Here is a 17,668-nt window from a genome sequence, read left to right on the forward strand (position 1 = left end):
GCGGTAAAGCTGGCCGCCTCTCTGAAAATGACAGTAAAACCAGCCCACACTCGATTTTCACGTGCGCCACGGCATAAGACGTTACAGCACCCTAATTTACAAGCTCCTTTCAGTGTCAAACACATCCAATTCATGTTTGATCTACTGCAAGGAGATTTCCAAAGGCTCCAAATTTAGACTTTGTATTTATGCAGTTGCAAAAAGAAATAATGGGGACATTGAGCAATGCTGAAAAACTCTCTGTTTCCAGCGACTTCTCTCACTTCTCGGTGGCAGAGGGACACCTCTGGAACACAACCAGCAAATGTCAACCAGACCTGACGTTTAATTCCAAAATAAAAACCTATTAAAAGAGCATGTTTTTACTTTTTCCCCCTAAGTTGAAGTGCTTATTGCTTGAAAATTCTGTTTCCAGTGACTACTCTCACTTCTGCGTGGCGGAGGGACTCCTCTAGAACACAACCAGCAAATGTCAACCAGATCTGATGTATAATTTCAAAATAAAAGCCTATTAAAATAAGACGTCTTTATTTTTTGGTTGTGTCCTAGAGGTGTTCCTCTGTCACCCAGAAGTGGGAAAAGTCGCTGGAAACAGAGAGTTTTTCAGCAATAAGCACGGCAACTTAGGGGAAAAAAGTGAAAACCTCCTCCTTTAATAGACTTTTATTTTGAAAGTGTACATCAGATCGCATTGACATTTGCTGGTTGTGTTTTAAAGGTGTCCCCCTGTCACCGAGAAGTGAGAGAAGCCAAGAGTTTTTCAACAATGTGTATGTCAACTTTGGTAGAACTAAACTTCTAAACATGTCATTTTAAAAGGCTTTTATTTTGAAATTAAACATCAGATCTGGTTGGAATGAGAGCATTCTAGAGGTGTTCCTCTGTCACCCAGTCCTATATATATCTGGTGAAGGGCAATCGCTATAAACTGGCCCTTGTGCTGCAATAGGAGGGCCAGCAGTGTCTTATAAACTTCTTAGAAAGTAGGTTTTATTGTTCAAACTGACCACAGCAGCCTTCATTGGCTGACTTGACTAAGAGAGCCTGAAGGTCTCTTGTAACACAAAGATTGTTTGTTTTTTTTTTACATTAAAAGACAGGCTCCTCAAAGAGTAATGAAACAATATAAAAGAAAAATCAATTGTGAATAAAGATTATGCACAATAATGAAACTGCTGAGAAGCAGTCTGTTTTCAGGATTTCCGAATCGTAACCTCAGAGAAAATAGTTAATGTGTGAACTGTCTTTTGATTTGCTTATCAAACTGAAATAATACTAAACATTTTCTTAAAGAGTATCATCTTAGAAGATAAAATGTTTAGGAATAAAACCAGAAGTGCTGTTTGACATCCTTTAAAAAATATTTATCAGAATTACACCAGACATGTAATCAGTTAAGGTAACTGCAGTTGGTAAAACCCTGGTTCAGTCACAAAACATTGTATATCTATATATAATTTCTGTGCACTTGCTGAAAAAAAACTACTTGGAGTCTGATCTTAGTATACTAGTACATATCATTTATTTATACAGGTAAACATAAAGAGAAACATAACCTACCTCTGAACAGATAGGAGAGCAAGTTGTGTCTGAAATAGTTGGGATTCAACAACTGTGGGGGAAGTGGATCTAAAAACATGTAAATCACATTTCGTGTGTAAAAGTCAAAGCATTTAGAGAAGGAAATGTCCGTCTCTAAATGTCAGTGACTAGTCTGTCCTGTTTTTATAGGTAACAACTCAGATAGTGTATTCGCCATGAAAGTTTGCTACTAATTTGAATAAAGAGTCAGGGAAGAGTAAAGTTTTCACAAGCCGTCAGAATGAGTCGGTAAAATGGATTTCTTGGCACTGAGGTGAGAAAAATACTTCACTATTCCCAACAGTAGAGGGCAGTAGTACATAAGACACATCAGTTTGTCACCGTCCAGCAGAAACCTTGCGTCTCCATCTTTAGTCATTGTGTTTCATTTTTAACTCTATTGATCACCCTTCACAACTGACTGAGGTTTTAATGACACAGCTTTAGTGAGCACTATCACACAGTACTTGTTACTTTGACCAAACAGGATGAATTTGCATTTAGATGCAAATATTTCTTTTCATTTCCTGAAAAGTTTCCATTTGTCAGACAGCAGCGGGTAAAAAGCTGTTCTACTGGAACAATTAAAAGTCTCGTCAATCCAAAGATCAATGTGTGCAGTACTGCTGCCACATAGGACTGGCTGGAAGCAATATTTGTTCAGCAATTATATTTCTACAGTCCTGCAATTATGCCGTGAATGAAAACAACTTTTGTTTCTCCAAATTTTCCACAGAGTTTTTTTTTTTCTGAACTGAAACAGTTTTGAGGATACCGTGGGTACAGAAAGTATTCAGATCCCCCTTTAAGTTGTTTTACTCTGTTTCATTGCAGCTCTTTGCTAAGATCAAAAAAGTTAATATTATTTGTCATGATCTCAACTACTGAATGTTTTTGAATTGACACTGTAATATACATATAATATATGACTGTACCCTGGGTATTGGGGGGCGGGGGGTGGTGCACCAGCCTTTTTTGGTTTTTTTTGTTCTGTATTTGTGTTTTATGTGAGATAATTTTCAGAAAATCAATAAAAAATTTGAATTACAAATATATATATATATATATATATATATATATATATATATATATATATATATATATATATATATATATATATATATATATTATTTGTCATGAAAGTACTCTCAGCATCCCATCTTGACAGATAAAAACAGAAATGTAGTAATTTTTGCTAATTTATTTAAAAAAAAAGAAAAACTGAAACATCACATGGTCATAACAGAACCTTTGTGGCTGTAACAAGGAAAACTATTAGAAAATGTTCAAGAAGTTCAGGCTGGTTAATGAATTACGGGCGCGGTCACCTTTTCAAACACTGTTTAACTTTAGCCTATCTCTCCAGCGGCCTTTATTTGCATTGTGTGACAGTTGGAGCTCTGTGGTAGAACCACAGTGAGGGGATGTTTGTGTCGAACTCCAGGTAATAGATTCACCTTCAAAATAATACTAAAATATTACAAAACCAGGGAAAATGTGCTATCTATGTAAACAAAAACACAAAAAAAGTTGCATATGTTTTTTTCTTCATCAATTAATTTAAATGTCTTTCAAAAATTAAATCCAAGTCAACGATTTGATGTGTTCTACGTGTTGTTCATTAGTGTAATAATTGAATTGAACGCATCATTGGGTATTTCATGTAACATTATTAGCTTTTGGGAACATCAACGACGCCATTTAGGGCAGCCTCGTTGTAAACCTTCAGCTCAGTCCGGTCCGACTTATTTTGAAAATCAAGAATACGTCATCAATGTATTTGACTTCACGCTCGCGCGGTGCCGCATGCACTCTCCCACCGGCTCCAGCAGGGTGACAGCGCAGATCCTGACCGAGGACAGAGCCGAGGGCGACTGACCAGGAGGATTCCAGCCGGGAAAAGGGAAAACTGGACATAAAAGCCAGGGGGGGGAACCGTAAATAAGCTCGAACGCATTTTGTTTTGCGAACCGCAACTAATTTTATTTTTGCTCAGATATCGCTAAAACGAACTATGTTTGTTTGCTTGTTTCAACTTTATCCAGGCAACTTCAGTGTCTCTGCCCCCGAGGATTATCACGAGACCATGTTACTATATCAGTTGATTTTCAGCGTGGTTGCAAGACGCTATTCACTTAAGTAATTAGGCAAAAATAATAATAATAATAAATAAAAAAAAACACAAAAGGCGCACATTTCTCTCTTGTTATTTACAAGACAAGCGCGCGGTCCGAGCGGTGACTTTGTTGTGGAATACATGGGGCGCGCGCTCACGTGCTCAACTCCTATTACAGATAACAGCACAATAGCAACATTCTGCTGAAGGTGTAGCTGTCCGGAGTCAACATCTCAGAGGAACATGGAGCGTCTCCTCGGGATACAAGAGCTCTCCTGAAGACTGTGCGCGAGCGTGTAGGAGAAAGTTTAAACAAGATTTACCCGCATAAACTAAGGCACCTTTGTGGCTGAACCCCCTGAGAAGAAGCATCGCTGTAAAACGCCCGGACCATGGCCGTCTCCTCACGGGACAGCTGCTTCTGGTTGCTCTGGAGACGGACCCTGCTCGCGCTGTGGCTGTGCACGGTGGGAGCGCGTGGAGCGGAAGATGAAAGAGGCTTCAATGCCGAGGTAAAACTCAGCTATTACTGATTACTGACCTCTAGAAGTGCTCTGTAAATGTGAGAGCATTCGAGTAACAGAAGGAATCGGCTATTTAAACCGTTTAGCCAAAGAATCACGTGTTCTGATACAAAACAGTGTTTTAGGGCATCGGACACGATCAGAAGCCTATTGTCTCTAATAATAGAGATATAGCCAGATTCTGTAGCAGGATAGCTAATAACGGTTTGAGCACATGGTCATAAACAACATCTTGTGAAAGTATTCATGCCCCTTTATCTTATTCACATTTTATTACAAACACAAACTTCCTTGTGTTTTGTTTGTGTTTTATATGTGGCAACACAGGTGAAGTCAAAGGAAAAGGACACATGGTTTCAATTTGTTTTGACAAATATAAATCTGAAAGGTGTGTGGTGTATTTGAATTCACACTAGTTTGTAGATGCACCTATTACAGCAATTCCAGCTGCAGGTACTCCGGGTGTGTCTCTGCCAGGTTCACACATTTTGGGGCATAAATGTTTATTGTTTTTTTTTGGGGGGGGGGGGGGGGGTTAGCAAAGGAGAGTCTTTGCAAAAAGAAATAAATTGTATCTGTGAGTTTTCAAGTCTTGCCAAATTTTCAAGCAGATTTAGGTCTGGACCATTCTAAATCAGACTTGATCTAAATCATTACATTATGAACCTCCATATAAGTCCAAAAAGCAGCATCCATCTGTCTTTCCATCAACTCAGAACAGTTTCCGTTTCCTGGTTGGGGATGATTCTGCCACCACCAGGTGTCCACCAGGTGGATGTTTTTTGTTTTTCAGAGTGATGTTTCCAAACATAACGATTGTCATATTGAACAATAAAAAGGTTAAATTCTGGTCTTAACGCAAGTCCTTCTTCCAAGTGTTTGGTGTGTCAGTGTGGTTTGTGGCAAACTTTAAATTAGACTGCTTACAGCCTTGTCTCACAGTTTTTACCTTAATTGACAAATTTTTGGAATCCTTAGCCAGCAGATTGTCCCACCTGAGCTGTGGAGCTCTGCATCTCCTACATAGGTTGCTGTATCCCAGGGAATTTCATCTCCCCACTTCTTTCAGTGATCAGACATGTTCGGGCTCGGTTTTCTGCTTTAGAATCTCTTTCTGTCTTTCTCCAGGAAAGCAGCATGTTTTTCAACAACAGAAGTTATCTTTCACTTTGCACCCATTGATAAAAAGTTCATTTAGGAGTGTTTAGTCGATACAAAAGCATCAAGTCTGGGCTTGAAGCAGCACCTCATGCACTGTGGTTGGAGTCAGTTTCACAGTTTTCCATCTTGCTTGTTTGTTCTGAGAGTTAAACCACCGAGATGATGGCTGACAGAGCAGCTAATAGGAAGGCGATCGGTGCTGGAGCTGTTCTGTTGTTTGACAGAGGGATAAAGACAGACTGGCAGACTTTCCGGTCATTATAGGTGAGCATGCCTGACACACTCAGTGACCGGGGGATCAGGTTGTCAGTCTTGTTACAGCCTTATCTGTTTAGCTATCAACAAACCAGCGTGTGCAAATGTGCTCAGCTAAGACACAAGACAAAAGCTTTTAGCAGTGTGTGGACAAATGAGACATTTCTAAATGTTTGTGGCTAAATGCAAAGGTTTGTGAGGCAGCTGCTGTGACCCCTCATGACCTTTTAACATTTGGAATGCTTTGGAATATAAACAGTACTGAGGCCTGTCAACATCTTGAGTTGACTTTTTCTACACAGTTTTGATCATTTATTTGTGTGTGTAACAGTTGAGGTAGTTCTTTAATATAAGGTTTTAAAATTGAATTTAATCAGAAATGTCCCTAAGCGTACCTCTTCACAGCCACATAGCACTTGAACCATGTCTACACTATTGAGCTCATATTTTTAGCTCAGTTGAACCACAGAGTTCTCCTGAGAGACACACACTTTTCACCACAACCTGGACTGATCATGTGGTGGTTTATACTGTCTAAAATGATCCAAATAGAATAAAAAGGCACATCTCCACACATTTTCTAAAAAACAAATAAGTCGTTTCTCTTCCTCCTGATCTGTTCTTTTCTTTCCTCATCGAAAGGTTTACAATAAAAGAACAAGTGTAGTCCTTGCCTGTTTGTGCAGCTAACCTATCACCATTTTTACAGTAAAATCAACTAAATAAAAGTGACATTAGGCTACCAGTTTGTTTTTGACAAGCTTTACAGGAGTTAATGCTTGCAAAGGCTGTTTCAAGGTCAGTCATTGAAGAGCATGATATCAAAGGGCCAACACTGAAGGTCCGTTGTAATGTCTAATGATGCTAAAGTTAGTATCTGCTTCAGAACTTTGCCATATATTAACTGATAAGTTATGTAACATTTTTTTTTGTTTTGGCTCAGGAGAACTAAAAGAGGTAAACTCTCGGGCCCAAATTCAAGCAAGAGCCACTTCTGTTTACCAGTCCTTAAAACAACCGAGTTTAGGTCGATTCCAGCTAATGTTGTCACACTAAAGCATCAATAGATTCAGCGAGAGAACTTGGATCAACATTAGCCGCCTCTGAATTTAAATAAGTTGCAAACTCCATTCTTTCAAAGCAGACTACATTGAAAATAAACAAAACAAGTGTTAGATAGTTTTACATCTTCAGTGAAAATCCTACATGCAGTTTACTCGTGATCCACAGACTATGCCTTGGCCTGAAATCCCAACTCCTGCTCTGTCTGGACAAAAAGGATGAAGTGGGAGGTTAAAAGCACCGAGTGAACAGAGAGGGATTATTGGAAAATCAGTGAGATCTCAATGTAAGAAGGATAGACACCACTGGAAGAATATAATAAACTCTTAGAAAGAAGGATGGAGTGTCAAAAATGATGGGGATGGTGGCGGATCATCTCAGCTGCGGAGCATGTGACGGTTGAACGTGACAGCTGTTGTTAAGTTGGATGCACGCGCCGTGCTCAGGCAGGCTTGGCCTGCCACTCTGAGGCATCTGAGAAAACACAATGGAGCCCGTTGTCTGTTGCAGCAGAGCTGGGGCAAAACGGCGATGAGCGAGCACACACAGACGGAAACATGGACGTGATAAGAGCAGCTTGAATAAAGTGGATGTGAACATGCAGGTTTCAGCAGCAGGAGCAGAATGAGGACGAGGTAACTGGTGACTTATTGCTGCGTTAGACGACTTCCTCATTCTGTAACCTCTTTGTTTCTGGTATCTGCAACATGTCCACTCCTTACATTCCAGCAAAAGCCCTACTACTCCCAAGTGACTGCCGATCCCCACGTCCCCAAATAGTCACATCACTGGAGCAACAGGATGGGGCAGAGGAATGCTAATTTTAGTAGGGCATTTTTTAAAATGAGACATACTTTATCAGCAGTATTGATACACACTGTCTCTGTATCGTATGACAGTATATTAACAAACAATAGACTGTGTCTTTGTCCACAACTCAAACATCTATAGCATCGTGACTCAAGCAGCAAACTAGTTGGAGAAATTGTTGCTTTCTTTGTTTTCCTGTCCACAACATGAAAATATGTGCAGCCATTTTTTTTTGAGGTTTGAGAGTAAAACCTTTAGATATATATGGTAGCATTTTTTCCGCTAGAAGTTGCTAACTAAATGTTAGCAAGTACAAATCCAAACTAGCGGCGAGAGCAATTAGCAAACACCTGGTGGAACTGCTCGGCTTCTCACTACTTTTCAGTCCAGCTCTCCTAAGAACAGCGGTAAATGGGATAATAGGCAAACATGGTAGTTTGCACAGTGGTGTAGTTGGTAGCACTGTTGCCTTGCAGCAAGAAGGTCCTGGGTTCAATTCCCGGCACAGGGTCTTTGTGCTTGGAATTTGTGTGGGTTCTTTCTGGATACTCCGGCTTCTTCCCACAGTCTAGAAACTCTAAATTCTCCCTAGGTGTGTGTGCATGGATGTTTGTTCTGTCTGTGCCCTGTGACAGACTGGCGACCTGTCCAGCCTCTCGCCCGAAACTTTCACTGGACATAGGCACCAGCACCCCTCCTGACCCCACTGGGGACAAGGGTGTACAGAAAGCAACATGGATGGATGTAGTGATGACATGCTCCATCCATTCACTGAGCGGGTTGATGTTTTGGTAGCTATATGTTTAATAGGCGGCTGTACTAATTCCACCCACAACAGAAGGTTAAACAAACTTAGCAGGAGGGAAATTACTTTATTAAGCAAAAAATCAAGTCTGTAACTGGATTTTATGAGCTCTTTAACCTTTAGGGCACGACTTGCTCATGTTGGTTCTATTCCAGCTGTTCAATTTCAAACTTTCAATAATTTAAACTTAAGGAGAAAAAATATTAAAGCAGTTACCAAAATGGCAGATAGTTTGGATAAAAAGGAAGACAAATTTTCTTATTTATGAAAAATATGTTACAATAAGCAGAAGAAAAGGTTTTTTCAAAACTGTTTATGTCCCTCACTTCCAGAGAACAGTAAATGTAGCAGAGTTAGATTTACATTTGTGTGATCAGTTGGAAAGTTCTGAATCACCAAGCAAGCTAAAATGCTACACCGATTGATGATAACAAACTATTTTGATTGATTAATACGTTTATTACCACAGACAGTTAAATGTTCTCTTGAGCACTAAAACCAGACTTGTTCTTACCCTTGGTATGTATTTCAGGGAAAATCAGAAAATGGAACTAATGAAATTGTCCTCTTGTTCCCGGCCTGCCTGTGTTTCTCCCTCACCACTCCAATCCATCCTCTCAGTAAGACTTGCATGTCTGAGACATGGCAGCAGACCAAGTCTCAGAATAAAAGCTCTGTTAGGATCTTGGCTGACATTGTGGTGGACACACACACACACACACACACACACACACACACACACACACACACACACACACACACACACACACACATATTTATGCACACAGTCTCCACACTGGCAGGTTTTACAACTCCTTGTATATTGCTGGGCCTGTTTTTGGCAGGTAGACTCAAGGACTCTTTGAAAGACCATTTAATAGACAAAACCGGGTGGGCACACACACACACACGCACACACACACACACAGCTGCAAGGCCGTTTTCTTTTCTCAGATAGTTTTGTATTCAGCCCAGCTGATGATGGAGGGTAAGCTTCCAGACCGAGGTGCTTTAACGTTTCTGATGAGGGAGGCGGGTTCAGGGGTTCCAGACATATTTCTTACTCTGCAACTCTGCCCTTGTGCCTGACAATAGATACGCACAGTGATGAGACCAATCAGCATCAGATGATACACATGCTGTAAATACCAACAGATATGTGGAAAGTTAGCTTTTTCATTAAGTGTTACCCCCACAGCCAGACAAACATGTAGGCGATCTAAGATGTAATTTGCGTCTTAGAGTGTTTTCACACCTGACACATTCTGTCTACTTCAAATGGACCAGAGTTTGTTTTCCCCGTTGGTGCGGAGCTTTTGTGCAGGTGCAGTATGTAACTTATGAAAAATATTTTTTAGATATTTGTTGAAACAGCCTGACAATATGGTATTAGACAATCTGTGAAAAAATTCAACCTCCTCTGCCTTCTCCCAGTGTGAACTAGAAACACCAATCAGAGCCCAGAGGCAGGTCTTAGCGCTGTCAATCACAATCTCATGTGGCGCTGCTCTTTCGCCCCCTTGCTATCTGCTACCGCTACAATTTCTCTGTTAACAGATCCTTTTGTAAATGCTCAGTCTAGTTAGCATGGCTACAGATGACGGCGGATAAACAGTTTTCCTGTAACAGTAATTTGTTTCTCCCTCATTAGCATATTTAGCATCGAGGACATAAGTTTGATTAAGTCAGAAATTTTGAAACTCAGAAATAGTTCTAGAAAATTTCTGAAATTAATCTCAATTTCTGAGTTTTTTCCCAGCAAATCTTCTACTTTTGAAACATAAAAATGTCCTTGTTTTTTTCTAGAAATGTTTGAGATTAATCTAAAAATTTCGGAGTTCTTTGGCAGAAATTTATTTCTCTTTTTTTTTCTATCTACAGTGGCCCTTGTGTGGCATTGCAGGTTTCTGCTGACTGGACATGGTTTAAACTTCTTTATCTTAAGTCCTCGGTGGGTCAGGGTCACTTCCTGTTCAACCTTCAGTACACTTCTTCACGCTCCAACACACACACACACACACACACACACACACACACACACACACACACACACACCCACACACCCGCACACACACACACACACACACACACACACACACACACACACACACACACACACGCACACACACATGCACAGACTCAGACCAGATAGCTGCAGCAGGACAGTTCACATAAGATGAAGAGAAGGTCTAACAGTTACAAAATATTCTCTGGTGTTTATGGCTCTATTAAAGAGAATAAAATCACTTATGCATGAACTGCAATAATTAACGATCATCCAGTAAATAAAACTTGTGAGAAAATGAATTGGAGATGAAGCAGCAGCTCCACCAAAGCATGGCTGCCTTTCTATACAAATGTGTATGAATGGCTGACCTTTGGAAGTTCCTCAAGTTAAATACTTTGATGCCTGAGGCCCAACGCTGTTAACCTTCATCCTAACCAAGAATTATAACACGCAGTATCCTGAAGGTACCGGCCTTTTAAAACCCAGTTTTAAAAAGTTTGGGCTTTCATCAGGATCTTCTGCAGCAGTAATGGATGAAGTCATCCATTCAGTCTTTTCTTTTGAACTGTTTATCCCTTAACTACCGCAGAGGCTCTCTGAGACTTTTGCTTAAAAGCCTAACAGAATAAAGGAGGTCAGAGGTCAGGGTCAGGGAGCACTCCCATGCTCTGAGCAATACGTAAAGAAAGCTATGAGGAAAAGTCTGTGCAGCTGGTAAATTTACCTAAATGTAAAAATGTATGGTCATAAAATGTTTTTCGTTATGGTTTTTATTGTGAAAGTTTATTTCTATTTTCAGCTTTTAGAATAAACTACATCATCTCGCTTTACAAGGGAAAAACATTTTTTTTTATATGCAAAATTAAGGTAAGTAGCCCACTTAAAAATAGAAAGCTCCTACTTTGAGGTTAAAAAATCCCCACTTGAGTTGCTTTTAAATAATCGTTTCCTTTCGATTTTAGATATGCTATGCAGAAAAAAACAGATAGAGGAACCACCCATTCTTATTGCTTTTATAGTTGAAAAATTAGTCATGGGAATTTTTTATTGAGTTCACTGCAGGGTTTGTAAATAATGAATCAAAATTAAACACATTTTAATCAAAAACCATGTAAAATAACATTTAATTTAAGAAATCCTTTTTGATGATTACTGGATAAGTAGACATATGACACCAAAGATATTTAGTGTTTTTAATCTGCTATGTCAGTGATTGAACCATCAGACGCAAACTGTTATTTGACCCTTGATTTTATTGTTTACCACAGGTCATCCAGATTCAGCTGCTTTACTCACATACCAAAGAGTGTTGCTTCAGTAGGAGAAAAGTTGTTAGTTTCCACAACATGATCTTTTTATGTGAATGGAAATATATTTTTTTGTTGCAAGGATAGAAAAGTGTAGTAGTCCTCATTTATCCAATTGATTGGCCATGTACAACAACAGGTGAAGGCAGGAATGTGCTGCAGGTGTAGAAAACTCCAAGCACTGGTTTTCTTTAAGCCATCTTGTTAAATTGACTAAAAGCTTAAAAAATAGTATGACTCAACATTTTAGCCCTTTTGAGCTACATTGGTAACACTTACATAGTAAGATTAGAGACCTTTCTTGTTGAGCACATGATGCATTTATATAACATGACCTTCATGTTGCTTTTATTGTCCCAAACTGCTGGGAAAAGAATAAAGTTTGGTGTTGGACAGTGTTCATCTGTCAGACTCTACAATGATTGGTCAGTTAGGCCTGATGTTACACCAGCTCCAGCTGCAGCATAGAGGTTATCGTAATGGAAGAACACATGCAGGCGAAGCGCTGCGTTGCTGTGAGGGGTTGTGAAGCTCAGGTCGGATGTTACTGGCTTGACAGATATTTTTAATTTGATCCCCCGGGAAGTAGTTGGTAATACCATTTCCTCTCCGCTGCACACCTTCCCCTTTGACCTTTCCATAACACTGAGCATATTGAATTTCAATAGACTGTAGGAACTGAAGAGGGAAACGGGGAAAATTAAATCAAAGGGGGTTTTCCTTGGAGGCTTTATTGAGCGAGTTTTGTTTTTTTTTCTCTTTTTTTTTTGTCTGGAATGGTTTCACCCTCGCCAGCCTGTTTGTGAAGCAGCACAGATATGTGATCAGATCACTTAGCCTGAAAGAGCAGAGTTTGTTCCGTGGCCTGAAAGGAGTGGGTAAGTAAATACAGACCTTCATCATGTCTTCTGTGAAAGATGGGTGTGATTCTGAGGCCTGCACAGCTTTCTGTTTTATTCTTTTTCCCACCACCACTGGGTGTGTGTAAGAGTATGTTACTGTCCCGGCCGTCCAGTATGTTTGGGCTTTCTGCAGTAGAGTAAGTGCATGCCCCTGCCGTATTGGGTTTCTGTAGAACAGGTGGGGCAGACTTTGCGTCATCTGTGATTGGGTCAAGTATCACGACTTCTCCCTCATATCTGCCAGTCCCACCAAACCCCCACCGGCCCTCCTACAGATTCCCACAGTGCTGTGGGTCTCACTCTGTTACAGTCAGAATGTCCAATGCAACCCAATGTCAATCTGTTTTCTACAACCAAGAATCAGAAAGTGTGGTTTGCATTTGCATAGAACAATACTAATAATAGTCAATGCGCTTTAGAATCCTTTGTTGCAATAACAGAATTTTGCACCATGTTTGCTAAAGAAACGATCCATGAACAACAACTTTGACGTTTAGTCAGGTTCTTAATTTTATTACGATCTGGACTTTAACTGCGCAATTCCAACACACATTTATGTTTTTATCTAAAATTTTACATAGTTGCTCTGGTTGTGTGTTTTGGCTTTTTTGTGCAAGAGGCTAAAAAAAATCCTAGCCATATATTTCAGATTCTTATGTGTGACAACATTTTGAATGCTATGTGTTGATGAAGTTCACAAACTTTACATCTTCCAAATGCATATTTTAAAAAGCGTGACTCTTTAGAGTAACATTTGGAATGGCCCCTCCCTTCTGGATGATCATTTTTCTACCTCAGCAGGAATATTTCCTTTCCAGTTCACAGAGAGGCATTTCTTTGTGTTGGTCTAAATTCCAATAAAACACAATGGGTTTTGTGATTACATAAGTGTTTGGATGTTTTTTACATTTTACAAAGTCTTGCATATGGAGCAGAGAATCCTGACAACGACGTATTGTGATCTGCTCTCTTTGGCTTCACAGGTTCAGCGGAAAATGTCTGGATGAACTCTAAAGATCAGGCAGTAATTACAAATGTATTTCTCTTCTTTACATCTAGTCATGGCTGAGGATGTATGGGTACTTACCCCAGGCCAACCGACAGATGTCCACCATGCGATCAGCTCAGATCCTGTCCAACGCCGTCAGTGACATGCAACGCTTCTACGGTCTGGAGGTCACCGGTCAGATGGACGCTCAGACCATCAGGTCAGCACTGACAGTTCTATACACACAGACCTTCTCATTCACAAAAACAGACGAACCAACGGTTGATTCGGCTGTATGGTGAAAGCATAAAAGTACAACTACAATGTCAGGGACTTGAAGAAAACATAGCAGGGCTTGTAACGTCATGCTCCCCTTTCATCTTCTCACTTGGGTCCTCCATATTTGAAAAGCTCTCCTTCCTGTTTCTGATTTCTTTGAAACTGCTCAGTGCCATGAAGAGACCCCGCTGCGGTGTGCCTGACAAGTTTGGAGGGCAGATCAAAACCAACGTGCGTCGGAAGCGTTACGCGCTCACTGGACATAAATGGAGCAAGAGCCATCTCACTTACAGGTAACGGAAACAAACTGACTGCTTTAGAGCAGCGAATTCCACAGTCACTTCAGAGTTTTCTTTTATTTCTGTAATCTGACTAAATCACTCTTTCTACCTCTTTTGCCCCTTCAGCATTCAGAACTACACTCCTAAAATCGGAGAGTACAACTCATACGAGGCCATCCGGAGGGCCTTTAGGATCTGGGAGGGAGTCACCCCGCTGACCTTCGATGAAATCCCCTACCAGGAAATCAAATATGGACGCAGAAAGGAGCCGGACATCATGATTTTCTTCGCTTCGGGTTTTCACGGAGACAGCTCTCCTTTTGACGGGGAGGGTGGCTTCCTGGCTCACGCCTACTTCCCTGGACCCGGGATGGGAGGGGACACGCACTTTGATGCTGACGAACCTTGGACCATTGGGAACCACAATGTGCAAGGTAATAAATCACGGACTTTAAGGATTTTAGTCATAATGTTTTGTAAACATGATGACCACTGGTAGGTTTGTGCTTTACCAGAGGCATGAAACTGAAAACAAATTCTAAGTTCAAACCTCCAGCATGGATGGGAGGACTCTCTTTTTTTCTGACATTTGTGGTTCATGCTGGTTCACAAGCTTACGTCTTGTTAATTACAACAAAACATAACGTCAATATCTGACAAATTTATGCTTTGCCTAACATGGTTGATTCAATCCAAACCAGTAGATGGAAAGACACCTAACTCACATTTTCCTTTTTTGCTGTTTTTGCTATCTTTCAAAAGTTTACTTCAAACTCACATGACTGGATGGTAACACAACTTGTGACTTATCTGCACCACTGTTCCTGGAGTTCCTTATTGTGTCGCCAATTCATTTTTTTGTAAAACTCGTGGCCACCAAACCATTAAATCAGTGGGTTGCGGCCTAAAATGTACAAAAGTTTCAGATTCTTTTGCACTTTAAAGGACTTAAATCAAAGTCTAACCCTTACCTCGTCTCCTTTAAGCTGTCATATTGTCATCGACACAACCCCTAAAACTAATTACATTTCCTGATGCAGATACCAAATCTAGCCCCATGCAGAGCTTGGGGCTTAGAGATTCTTATTTGGGTTTGTGTGCGCCTGTGCGTGTGTGTGTGTGTGTGTGTGTGTGTGAGTGTGTGAGTGTGTGGGATGTTTCAGAGCTGATCACAGGGACAGTGGAACGGCACAGTAAGTGGGAGAGTGTTCCACTCGGGGAGATCTGCAGACCGCTCCCCTTGTTTGGCCATGCTACTTAAACAGCTTTAAAGCAAAGTACAACCAAATTACTGTCTGCCTTGACACACACACACACGCACACACACACATTTAATTATGAAATGTTTGCTGCCTTCCAGGAGGGTTATGGATGAAAAGTAGCTCCTTTTCAGAAAGCGGGAGCCTTCTGAGCTGAAGTTGATCCAGAACCTGATTGTGACAGTTTTAATGCGAATACATGCAGACCCATTTAATAAGCTACAATGTTATTGAAGTCCATTTACTTTATGAACTTTATCACAGAGTGAAACACATTATTTAGATTAATTAGACACAAATGGATATTTGAAAACCTTTACTTCGGATGATTTTCCACTTGTTACTGATAAAACATGATATTTAAAAGCAGACTGTAACATCAGACCAATAAAAACAGAAATGTAGGGTTCATAAAAAATATATCTAATACCTGTTGTAATTTTCAAAAGGTACTTTTAACCTGACAAATGAGACTCATCGTTTCGTATATTCTTTTTTATTGAATATGACTGTAGCTTATTTTTCCTTTTTGGGGTCCTGCAGTAATTTAGATAATATTGAGCGTTATACCAAACCAAACACTATATCCTACAGAGTTAAGAAAAATGAAACTTAAGGTTTAAACATCAGAGGGTGAACCTGAGTTTGTTCCCTGTCGAAGACTCCTGGCCACAGAGTGAGCTCTCAACGTGTTTTGAAAAGTGAATAATGGTGTTATTAAATCAAAGATTAGAGGTGTGAACCTTGTGATGCACAGTGTGACTGATCAACCCTGCTGGTTTGAACCAAACAACTCCTCCTTTTCATCCAAAATTCCCACGCAGACATCACACAGCTCACTGCTTTTGTACAGCAGGAGCAGTATTGGCAAAACGAGCAGCAGGTTTGGAAAGTCGGATTTGGTTGTCAAGGTGTCGCTTCGGGCTTCTCAACTCTGGGAACCCGTTTTTTTTTTTTTTTTTGACAAATACAGTTTTCTAAGGAAAACTGAGTTAAAATAAAAGACCGTTGATCAACACCTCACCGGGGTCAGAGAAAGCTTCATTTGCTTCACTTCCTGTGGTGATTTGAGTTTTTCTGTGTGTTTATTTTAGGTTTCTGTGTCTATTGAGTCTCCCTGTTGTCCCGTCTTCCCCTAGATTGTTCCCAGGTGTGTCTCGTTCCCTGATTACCCTCTGTGTATTTAATGTCACCTGTGTTTCTGTGTATTTGTCAGGTCCCTGTCAAAACGGTCTGGTCTTACGTCTAGTCGTGTCTAGTCGGATGGTCTTGTTTGTGTTGTCCATCGTGTTTTCCAGTTGCTACCAGTTGAGGAGCCTTAGCCTTCTGCTCTCTCTCTGTGCTGCCTGGATTATTGGACTTTATATTTCTGGAATTCATCATTAAAATCTTCATTTCTTCATTTCAACCTGAGTCCTCAGCGTCTGCCTCGCCACCACACCCCAGGAACATTAGCTGTAAATTTTTACAACAAATTTTAGCTACAGATGATGTGTTCTGGCTGCACATATTTTGCATGTGTTCGCCACTTATTTGAGCTGTTTGGATTTGCTTTTGAACAAATTCATGACTTGCACTGCTTCAAAATTCCTACAGGACTTGAACATGTAACACTGTGTGACAGTAAGACCTGTCAGAGGGCACAATGGAAGATGCCAGGCTGCTTGCCTCGCTGCTATGTTACTATCTTTCAGACAGATCCGCTGACACGCGGGTCCACCCATAAACGGCAGGCAGAAGATGCTAATGCACTTATTATTAGAGTCAGACAGTGAGAAGAGGGCGAGGAGGAGGCAGAGGGAAAGGAGATGGCAGTGGAAGTGAGCGAAAGAGGACAAGAATTAGCTTGGTTGGAGCAGCAGTGACACTGCAGGATTTTCCTAGAAGATATCATTAGCGGTTTTCTTTCACAATGCAATATTCTGCATGCAATGTGCAGACAGGTTCTGATGGACGCCGTTAGCTTCCAGTTACTAGAAATAAATTCTGGAGTAATTTCTGGTCGTAACATGTAAAAACAAACCAGTTTCTCGTTATGAGGAGAAACCTTTTCCAATATTATGATCTGTGTATTTTGCATTTAGCAAAGCTAATTTCACCTTTATTTCACTTTTTTAGTTTTTTTTATAGATTTTTTTATTTTTCCTTAACTTTTATAAATACTTGACTTTTTATGATGAATTATATAAAGGGGCAGTATTGTGCAAAACTGACTCCTTTGAGCATCATGTTATAATATCAAATCATCAAAAACAGACCTGGAGTGTTACCTTGTTTCTTCCACCTTGTTTGAGAAATCCTTCAATCTCCATGGCGACCATTCAGCTGTG

At 40.3% G+C, this 17,668-nt stretch overlaps 1 protein-coding gene across 1 annotated transcript in view; it reads left to right on the forward strand.

The window, feature by feature from the left end:
* The first annotated feature begins 3,397 nt into the window (after positions 1-3,397).
* The window catches only part of mmp15 (matrix metallopeptidase 15), a 31,924-nt gene continuing 17,653 nt past the window's right edge, over positions 3,398-17,668 (forward strand). Inside the window, exons 1-4 of the mRNA XM_014473700.2 lie at positions 3,398-4,209; positions 13,591-13,739; positions 13,969-14,091; positions 14,206-14,513. Of these exons, the coding sequence (XP_014329186.2) occupies positions 4,090-4,209; positions 13,591-13,739; positions 13,969-14,091; positions 14,206-14,513 (700 nt within the window). The 5' untranslated portion in view covers positions 3,398-4,089. The remainder of the gene's footprint in view (positions 4,210-13,590; positions 13,740-13,968; positions 14,092-14,205; positions 14,514-17,668) is intronic.

The sequence above is a fragment of the Xiphophorus maculatus genome, chromosome 4 (assembly GCF_002775205.1).
Source record: "Xiphophorus maculatus strain JP 163 A chromosome 4, X_maculatus-5.0-male, whole genome shotgun sequence".
NCBI lineage: Eukaryota > Metazoa > Chordata > Actinopteri > Cyprinodontiformes > Poeciliidae > Xiphophorus > Xiphophorus maculatus.